Source organism: Mauremys mutica, chromosome 7 (assembly GCF_020497125.1).
Source record: "Mauremys mutica isolate MM-2020 ecotype Southern chromosome 7, ASM2049712v1, whole genome shotgun sequence".
NCBI classification, from domain to species: Eukaryota; Metazoa; Chordata; order Testudines; family Geoemydidae; genus Mauremys; species Mauremys mutica.
Genome location: NC_059078.1, coordinates 128,187,302 through 128,196,530, shown reverse-complemented (window position 1 = coordinate 128,196,530; position 9,229 = coordinate 128,187,302). Strand labels below are relative to the sequence as shown.

Sequence of the window (9,229 nt, the reverse complement as noted above, 5' to 3'; positions counted from 1 at the left end):
TCCCCGCTGGCTGTTGGGGGGCAGGGCCCCCTGGCCACTCCTTTGCCCAAGGTGAGCCCGCAGCGCAGAACTCAGGTCCCTGGGCTCTCGGGCCTGTGCCCGAACTGCTGGCCCCCGCTGCGTCGGTCCGTACGGTGTGTCCTCTCAGCAGTGCTGCCCGCGGGGCTGGGTCACTGCTCTCCTGCGGGTGGCCCCTGTGTGCATTCTGCCGCAGTAAGGCTTGTGGGCAAAGCTTCCCTCTGCCCCTTGACCCCGGCAGCAACTAACACTCCAGCTGCATTAGTGAAAAACGTTTTTATTTCTGGCATTTAAAATCCCCTGGGGGAGAGAGGAGGGGCCCCGAGTGCCAGCTGGGGAGTCTCTGCTGCCCTGGGCGGTGCCCTGCCCTGCACATGCTGCCCGCCTGTCCCTGTGTGTCCAGACTGCAGCATGTGCCCCCCAGTGCCACGGGCTGCCTGCAGCCACGCTGGGGCTTGCTGGAGGGGTCTGGTGAGCGGAGCTGGTGCGTTCCCTCAGGCTGCACACCCCTGCGGAGGTTCTGCTAGTGCCAGGCTGGAGTGGGGCCAGGCTCTGCTGGGGCGGGTTCCACACCCTGCACCTCTGCCCCCGCGTCTGTTAGAGGGCCAGGAGGGGGGTGCGCGGCTCTGTCACACAGGGAGGACGGTCCCAGCTCAGGCCAGTTCCATGGGGCAGGTGTGTAGACGGCAGCAGGACCCGGGTGAGCCAGTGTCTGGGGGAGGGAATAGAGCCCCTTGGTGAGAAGACAAGCCCTGGCTGCCAGTCCCCACGGGGCGGGGGCAGGCTGGCTCCAGCCCCTCTGGCCCTGCCCTCCCCCAATTAGCTTCCCAGGGGCTGGGCTCCGGGCTCCGGCACTGCAGCAGATGGTGCCAGGAGCCCCCATTGCTGTAGTACGAGGGGGCCTCAGAGCCCGGGGGGTGGGGGTGGCCCTATGTCACATGCTGAGACTGGGCCAGGCGCCCTGCAGGCTGGGGGCCAGCTACCCGCCCCTGCGTCTAAAGCAGGGGTGGACGGAGCTTTGCAGAGATCTGCCCGAGGCGGCCCTGAGTCAGCTGGAGAACCCAGGAGTGACTCCATCACCGCCGAGTGCTGCCTCCCTGGGCGCCTGCCGGGCAGAGCCCCAGCCCCCCCCCCCCCCCGGGCAGTCTATGCGCACACGTCCACTGGGCACCTGCCGGGCAGAGCCCCAGGCCCCCCCCCGGGCATCTACCTGCGCGTGTGCACTGGGCACCTGCCAGGCAGAGCCCCAGCCCCCCCCCCCGCCCCGGGCAGTCTATGCGCACACGTCCACTGGGCACCTGCCGGGCAGAGCCCCAGCCCCCTTCCCCCCCCCCCCGCCCCGGGCAGTCTATGCGCACGTGTGCACTGGGCACCTGCCGGGCAGAGCCCCAGCCCCCTTCCCCCCCCCCCGCCCCGGGCAGTCTATGCGCACGTGTCCACTGGGCAGCTGCCGGGCAGAGCCCCAGCCACCCCCCAGCAGTCTATGCGCACACGTCCACGGGGCAGCTGCCGGGCAGAGCCCCCCCCGCCATCTACCTGCGCGTGTCCACTCCCAGGAACACCTTCCAGTTGGCCCAGGCGCCGTAGCTGTAGGGGTTCCGGAACACCTGTGACGGAGGGAGGGCCAACGTTAGACCCCGCAGCTCAGCCGCCCCCGCCCGCCCGCCCCGCCGAGGGCACGGGCCCCGCACTCACTCTGCCTTTCTTCTGCAGCCTCTGCCTCTCCTTCTTGTTGATGTGTCTCTCGATGCTGGTCTCCCCTCGGGTGATGAGGGCAGCGTGCCACAGCGTGAGGGCCCCCAGGGCCAGGGCTACTGAGCTGGGGGGAGAGCAGACGGGGTGCTGATGGATGGGGGGAGGGGCCAAGCTGAAGCATGCTGCGAACCCCAGCAGAGCCAGCTGCCTCCTTGCCCTAGGGAAGCCATTGGGCTCCCAGTGTGCGTCTCTGCAGGGAAAGGCCCAGGCTTGCCTGCCAATTCAGGGGGTACAGGCATGCTCGCCCCACTGCCATACACCCCTGTGTGGGGCTGCCAGCTCTGCGCCCAGCCCAGTTACCTGCACAGGACCCAGAGGTAGACTATGCTCTTGTGGAAGGCCCTCTGGCGGAAGGAGAAGGCGGGGGGCGGCGTCTGGTAGTATGTCTGCAAGGAAGGGCAGGCAGGTTAGACCAGACTCCTGCTGGGCCTCCATAGCCGTCGGGGGCTACTATCCCCCCCCCCCCACCCCCTTGATGTAAATGGTCCCCCGGGCCCGGGCAGCCAGGGCAGATGGATGGACAGACAGTGCATGGCCGGACAGACACCTTGCAGGAGACAGCAGCAGCGAGAGCACAAAGCACTGGGCGTGTGGCTGGGTCAGGCTAACCCCCCCAGCAGCTGGGAGCGATGGGATGGCCACCAAGCAGGGCCTGCAGGCATTGCCAGAGCAAACGGCACAGGTGGGTGCTGCTGCGCCCCCAGACCAGGAACCCGAGTGGCACATGGGGAAGAGCTGTTCACACAATGCCGAGGTGCTGGGGCAGTGTCCTGGCAGAGTCGCCCGGCCCATCACCAACCACAGAGAGGCTGTGCAGCTGGCTGAGACTCCAGCTCCCAGCATGCAGTGCTCCAGCACAGGGTGGAGCAGTGCATGCTGGGAGCTGTAGGCTCAGGGGGCTGTGGTGGACCCCTAGACACAACTCTGCCCCATGTTGCCTTCAGCAGCTGGGGCAGCGGGGATATCCCACCTGGTTGGCAGCCACCTGCAGTGTCTCCTTCTCAAGCCGTTTCAGTCTCTAGTGGACGGAAAACAGGGCGCCAGTTACACGTCTCCCAGCAGGGGCACCGGCCCCCTCCCCCCGCCCCCGTGCCCAGCATCCTTTGGCCCCGCCCCTCTGCCCTGTCAGAGGCAGGACCTCATTCAGCAGGCGGCCAGGCGGCCAGCCCAGGGGCACTGGCTTCCCAGCTCCCCACGGCCCAGCGAGAGGGGGACGGGCACAACAGCCCCCAACTCCCTTGGCTGGCTCAGCTCAGCCCCCAGTCACCTCAATGGCAGCATAGGCCTCCCGGAACATGTCCCAGCTGCTGATGCCGCAGTAGACGCAGCCCATGGTCATGACGAGGCAGAAGGAGAAGAAGTAGCGATGGTTGTAGTGGCCCACGCAGTTATTCAGCCATGCTGCGCCCGGGTTAAAGATGTGTAATGGGCCGGCGGGTACAGAACCCCCCTGAGCCAGGCTGGCAAAGCCTCCTGCTGGCTGGCCCCACACTTCCCTGCCCACGAACCCCCAGGGAGCTCCTGCCAGGAAGGGGGCAGGAAAGCAGCCCCACAGCTTAAACCAGGAGCCCCAGTGTGCACTGCCCCATCTGGCGCTCACAGAGCCTAGCGTGCTGGGACCTGGAGTCTCGCTGGGCTGCACTTTTAAAGCAGAGGTGCCCAGTGCCCCAGCCTGGGCCAGAGTCCAACAGGACGGGGTCACTGCCCGGCAAGTGCACCGAGACCCACCGAGTGCTCAGGAGGCTGCAGCCCAGCCAGAAGCCTCCCCGTGCCCAACCTGCCAGGTGCTGCCTGTCTGTCCACCAGCCCAGGCCTCTGAGTGGAGCCGCCATTCCAAGGGCAGGTTTCCGTACAGCCCCAGGTGCTCAGTGAGCATCACGGACCCCCTGCCCAGCCTGCTGCACCCCCGGCTCATCGGCACCACTCGGGCATGAAGAGCTGGCCCCCGAGTGCCAGGACAGCACAAAGCCTGCCCCCTTCCTGCCCAGAGCCCTGCCCGTCCATCCTACTGCTCCCCGTGCTGGGCAGGGGCTGCAGGGGTTCGCCTGTGCGGAAGGATACGGCAGTGATGGTCCATCTTCAGCACGCACCTGGGAGAAGGAGAGCGGCACATGCTGAGTGCCACACACAGCAAGCCCGCGGCCGGGCTGCAGAGACGGGCACCAGCTGGGGTCCCCCATCTCAGCACAGCCCACCGGGACTGAGGCAAGAAGCCAGCGGAGCGGGGGGGAGAGGAGAGCTGCTCACCTGCTGCAGGTGCCCAGTGGTGCAGGGGGTGAGGTTAGGTGTGGGGAGCCCCTACCCATTGCAGATGCTGCAGGGGTAAAGGGGGGGGCTAAGTGGGGGGAGCCCCTACCCATTGCAGGGGGGGCTAAGCGGGGGGAGCCCTACCCATTGCAGATGCTGCAGCGGTAAAGGGGGGGGGCTAAGTGGGGGGAGCCCCTACCCATTGCAGGTGGTGCAGGGGGGGCTAAGCGGGGGGAGCCCTACCCATTGCAAATGCTGCAGTGGTAAAGGGGGGGCTAAGCGGGGGGAGCCCCTACCCATTGCAGGTGGTGCAGGGAGGGCTAAGCGGGGGGAGCCCCTACCCATTGCAGATGCTGCAGTGGTAAAGGGGGGGGCTAAGTGGGGGGAGCCCCTACCCATTGCAGGTGGTGCAGGGGGGGCTAAGCGGGGGGAGCCCCTACCCATTGCAGGTGGTGCAGGGGGGGCTAAGCGGGGGGAGCCCCTACCCATTGCAGGTGGTGCAGGGGGGGCTAAGCGGGGGGAGCCCCTACCCATTGCAGATGCTGCAGTGGTAAAGGGGGGGGCTAAGTGGGGGGAGCCCCTACCCATTGCAGGTGGTGCAGGGGGGGCTAAGCGGGGGGAGCCCCTACCCATTGCAGATGCTGCAGTGGTAAAGGGGGGGGGGCTAAGTGGGGGGAGCCCCTACCCATTGCAGGTGGTGCAGGGGGGGCTAAGCGGGGGGAGCCCCTACCCATTGCAGATGCTGCAGTGGTGCAGGGGGGGCTAAGCGGGGGGAGCCCCTACCCATTGCAGATGCTGCAGTGGTAAAGGGGGGGCTAAGCGGGGGGAGCCCCTACCCATTGCAGGTGGTGCAGGGGGGGCTAAGCAGGGGGAGCCCCTACCTGTTGCAGATGCTGCAGTGGTGCGTGCGGGCAGGCTTGGGGGAGATGCATTTCCTGCAGATGGAGACGGCCACGGTGTTGCTCTTGGCCTGTGGAGGGAAGCCCGGGCAGGGTTGTCACCACTCACAGCAGCGTCCCGCTGGGTCCCTTGGCCAGCGCCCTGCCAAGCCCGCTCAGGGCTCCCCTCGCTGCCCCATCAAGACCCTGATCGCCCCTTGCCCAGAGCCCAGTGCAGGCTCCTCACCATCCGCCTTTGGCCATGCTGGAAACAGGCCCAGCCCCCAGCACTGCCTGAGCCCCACGGCTCTGCGAAGTCCAAGGAAGTGGTGCCAGTGGACCTGGCCGTGGCCACTGCTCCCTGAAATGCACTGAGAACCCAACATTGTCCACAGCGCCCCCTGCTGGGGGAGCCTGGGGCTGGAGCAGCCGGGAGCCCCCCCACACACACACAGCCAGCGCCCCGCCCTGCTCTCCACAGCACCCTCTGCTGGGGGAGCCTGGGGCTGGAGCAGCCGGGAGCCCCCCCACACACACACAGCCAGCGCCCCGCCCTGCTCTCCACAGCGCCCCCTGCTGGGGGAGCCTGGGGCTGGAGCAGCCGGGAGCCCCCCCCCCAGCCAGCGCCCCGCCCCGCTCTCCACAGTGCCCCCTGCTGGGGGAGGCTGAAGTAGCCGGGAGCTCCCCCCCAGCCAGCTCCTGCCCCGCTCCCCACAGTGCCCCCTGCTGGGGGAGTCTGGGGCTGGAACAGCCAGGAGCCTCCCTACCCCCTAGCCAGCGCCCCACCCCACTCCCCACGGCACCCCCGGGGTGAAGAGGGACAGCAGCAGCACCCTACCTGCGGGGGGTGCCCTGGCGGGGTGGTGATGGCCATGTAGTAGTGGAAGAGGATCATGAGCAGGTTCCAGTGGCCGTAGGCAAGGTGCCAGCAGATCCAGCCGGGCGGGTAGCTCTGCAGGATGACGGGCAGCAGGCAGATGTAGACAATGGCCACGATGGAGCTTGTCAGCACGATCACCAGCGCCACAAACACCTGCAGGGAGGAGCAGGAGAGGGCCTGAGCCCACCCCCCTTCCCTGCCCTGAACCCGCAGCCCCAGCACACAACACACCCCTTCTCCGCTCCGAGCCCCCAGCCCCAGCGCACCCCCTGCCCACTCCATCCTAAGCCCCTAAGGGTGTGGGGCACATGACTCTTGACACAGCTGATCCAGATTTTGTTGGTTTTCCCTCTCTGGCACGGTGCCCGGAGCTCAGGCAGCAGCACCGCTAAACAGGGTCCAGGAACGGGCAAAGCATGCTGGGAACCCATCCATGCCAGTGAGCACCCCCTGCCAGCTCCAACTTGGGGGGCCGAAGGCTCTGGGGCTGGCCCAGACAGCTGCATTCCAGAGGGGAGGGGATGAGACCCCATTCCCTCTCCTGGCTCCCCAGCCCTGGGCAGAGGGGCACTCACCCCACCTGGCGCCCCCCAGCCCCGCAGGGCACTCACCACACCGAACCAGCGAGTGACGTGATCCACCAGCCAGTAGATGGGCTCGAAGAGGGAGTCCAGCACCACGTCGCTGTTGGTGAAGGAGTTGTAGAGCAGGGAGCGCAGGCAGAGGTGCCCGTAGCGCCACAGTTGCTGCGCCCGCCAGGCCAGCCTGAACCTGCACCGCCGGCCCACACGCAGGCACTTCACACAGAGCCGCATCACCGCTGAGAACGCCCGCTGGCGGCTCCTCATCCCTGCCGCGCACAGCCTGCGGGAGCAGAGCCCGGCTCAGAGCCCTCGAGGGAGCGCCAGGGACCGGGGCGGGGTTCTCCCCAGCAGTCACTGCTGCTGTGCCGTCCCCACCTCCCAGCACTGGCACCAATGTTTCTGCCTTGCCCGGCTGGCAGCGCTCGCTGGCATGCCCAGCCCAGCCCCCGGGTGGAGGCGGAGGATGCCAGTGACCTTCGGTTGGCCTGGGTGGGGGAAGCAGAGCCCGCTCCCCGGTAACTCCTGCAGCTCCCCGCCCCCATCCCGGCTCAGGTGTTCACTGGCCCCATCTCGCCTTTCCCACTCCAGATGCAGAAGAAACCAGAGACGGCGCTGAGGCTGGCTCCAGGGTGGGAGCTCCGACACTGCCAGCTCCTCCAGAGAGCCGCCAGAGGGGTACAGGTGGCGTTAAAAACCTACACCACCATCTCCCACCCCAGCAGAGACGGCAGCCTCCCTCCTGGGCCTGAACCTAGCACCGGGGGCTATTCCCCTTCCACCCAAGTGCTCACAGCTCCCGTCTGGGGGAGCCCCACAAGTTATCCACCCCCTCAGTCCACTTCATCTCGGGCGAGCCTGGGAGACAAGGCTGGATTGATCTCCCATTGCCCAGACCCTGGCCGGAGGCCCCAGGACGAGCTGCCCAGTGGGTGCAGCTGGTATTGGGCGTGGGGTGAATGGGGCCCTGCCAGGCTGGGGTGCTCACCCGCCTGGAGAGTCAGCTGGGAATGAGGCGGAACCTGAGCCACCCCCGCACAAGAGCAAAGAGATTCGCCTCCTTGGGGCATCCAGCATTAACTAGGAGAGGCTGCCCCGGGACCCCAGGGCTCAGGCACAGTGCAGGCTGCAGCACACTGGGGCTGCCAGGACGGGGCAGCACCAGCCGGGGCCCTGGGGCCTGTCTCCCAGCCTAGCTAGCACCCGCCTCTGGGGAGGAATCATGCTGAGCGGAGCCTCGGCCCAGCCTCTCTGACCTGTCTCCTGTCTCTGCCAGCACTTAGCCTCCCCCGAGATTTGTCCCTTCGCCCACTCCGTACCCGTTTCATCCTCGATTCCTCCAGTCCCCCCATCATTCTTGTTGCCCTTCTCTGGGCTCCCCCCATTCAGCCCCCGTGCTCTGATATGGGGCTGGGGGTTCTTCCGTATTCTCTGGGCTGTGATATTCAGCTCTGCAGAGGGCTTTGGGATGTGACTGTTCGGCCTGGGAAAGGCTCTGACAGGTGCAGGGGTACCGCAGCATGTTAATGACTTAGCCCTGCACAGGCAGCAGGGGGAGCTCACGCTGTCTTTTTAGTGTGTCCCACTAAAAACGGGAGCATTTTATTTAGGAAAATACGGTAGTGAATTAAAGTGGGTGAACTGAAAAGCAGAGGGGGGCAGCCAGGGTGGCATGTGGCACACCCTGTCCCCGCTGAGCCGGCATCTCCTCCAGCTCCCGGGGCACAGGCTAAGGGTATTTCTGAGCCTGTCTTTGCCCCCGATAGACGGAGGCTGTGGAACAGGTGGGGAATCCCACAGGCAGGGGGATCTGCCCAGCATATCGGAGACAGGCTGGTCCTCACCTCTGCCCTGGGACCCCCATCCCCTACGTGCCCAACCACCAGGGCAGCAGGCCCAGGGAAAGTGCAGAGTCGGGGCGGGGGGTGTCTACACCAGGCTGTTCCGACGCGCCCATCACCATGGAACCCAAGCTCCGTGGCTCCTGCCTGGCAGGCGGCTCTGATGGGCGCAGCACCCCAGGGTGCCCATTGCAGTGCTCAACCAAACCGGGCGCTCGGGGCCTCGCCACCCCCCACGGGCTGTGCATGACACTGACTGGGGGGAGATCCCCTCCCAGCACCGGCCCTGCGGGGGGCGGGAGGGGGGAGTCAGGGGCCCAACCCCCGGGATGGTGACAGGCAAACACGGGGGGCTGCAGAGCTGAGTCCCCCAGGCAGCCAGACCCCCCCCAAGGGGGCACACAGGAGACACCACCGCGCAGGGGGGCAGGAGAGAGACACCCCCCCAGACACCCCTCCCCCCCCTCTGAGACCCCCCGCCCCTCCCCCTCTGACACCTCCCCTCCCCCTCTGAGACCCCGCCCCGCCCCCTCTGAGACCTCCCCCAACACCCCGCCCCTCCCCCGAGACCCCTCCGACACCCCACCCCGCCCCCTCTGACACCCCCCCAGACACCCCTCCCCCCCTGACACCTCCCCTCCCCCTCTGAGACCCCGCCCCGCCCCCTCTGAGACCTCCCCCAACACCCCGCCCCTCCCCCCTGAGACCCCTCCGACACCCCACCCCGCCCCCTCTGACACCCCCCCAGACACCCCTCCCCCCCTCTGAGACCCTCCGCCCCTCCCCCTCTGACACCTCCCCCCGACACCCCCCCCCGGCCCACCCTTACCTGCCGCCCGCACCGGACCGCGCTCCGCCTCCATCTGCCCCGGCCCCAGCCGTCACCGCCGGCCAGGCATCTCCCCGGCACCTTGGCCCCACTGCGCATGTGCGGGTTCCACCGCGGTGCAGGCTGGGAGCCGTAGTCTCTCCCCTCCAGACTACAACTCCCAGAGGGCGTCGCGCAGGCCGGCGTCCTTCCCATCAAGT

The 9,229-nt window shown here is 67.5% G+C and overlaps 1 protein-coding gene across 2 annotated transcripts; it reads right to left on the bottom strand.

Moving 5' to 3' along the window:
- Positions 1-282: 282 nt before the first annotated feature.
- On the bottom strand, positions 283-9,175 carry ZDHHC16 (zinc finger DHHC-type palmitoyltransferase 16). 2 transcript variants are annotated; one of them, XM_045022657.1, is made up of 11 exons: positions 9,030-9,175; positions 6,390-6,642; positions 5,737-5,931; positions 4,902-4,990; positions 3,835-3,863; positions 3,041-3,174; positions 2,744-2,791; positions 2,074-2,159; positions 1,714-1,837; positions 1,555-1,625; positions 283-730 (listed from the first exon to the last, which is right to left on the bottom strand). In XM_045022657.1, the coding sequence occupies exons 2-11, from the start codon at positions 6,624-6,626 to the stop codon at positions 616-618; spliced, it is 1,128 nt and encodes a 375-aa protein (XP_044878592.1). In that variant the 5' UTR covers positions 6,627-6,642; positions 9,030-9,175; the 3' UTR covers positions 283-615. The 2 variants fall into 2 exon arrangements, with proteins under 2 accessions (XP_044878592.1, XP_044878593.1); XM_045022658.1 differs by lacking the exon at positions 2,744-2,791.
- Between the last annotated feature and the right edge of the window lie 54 nt (positions 9,176-9,229).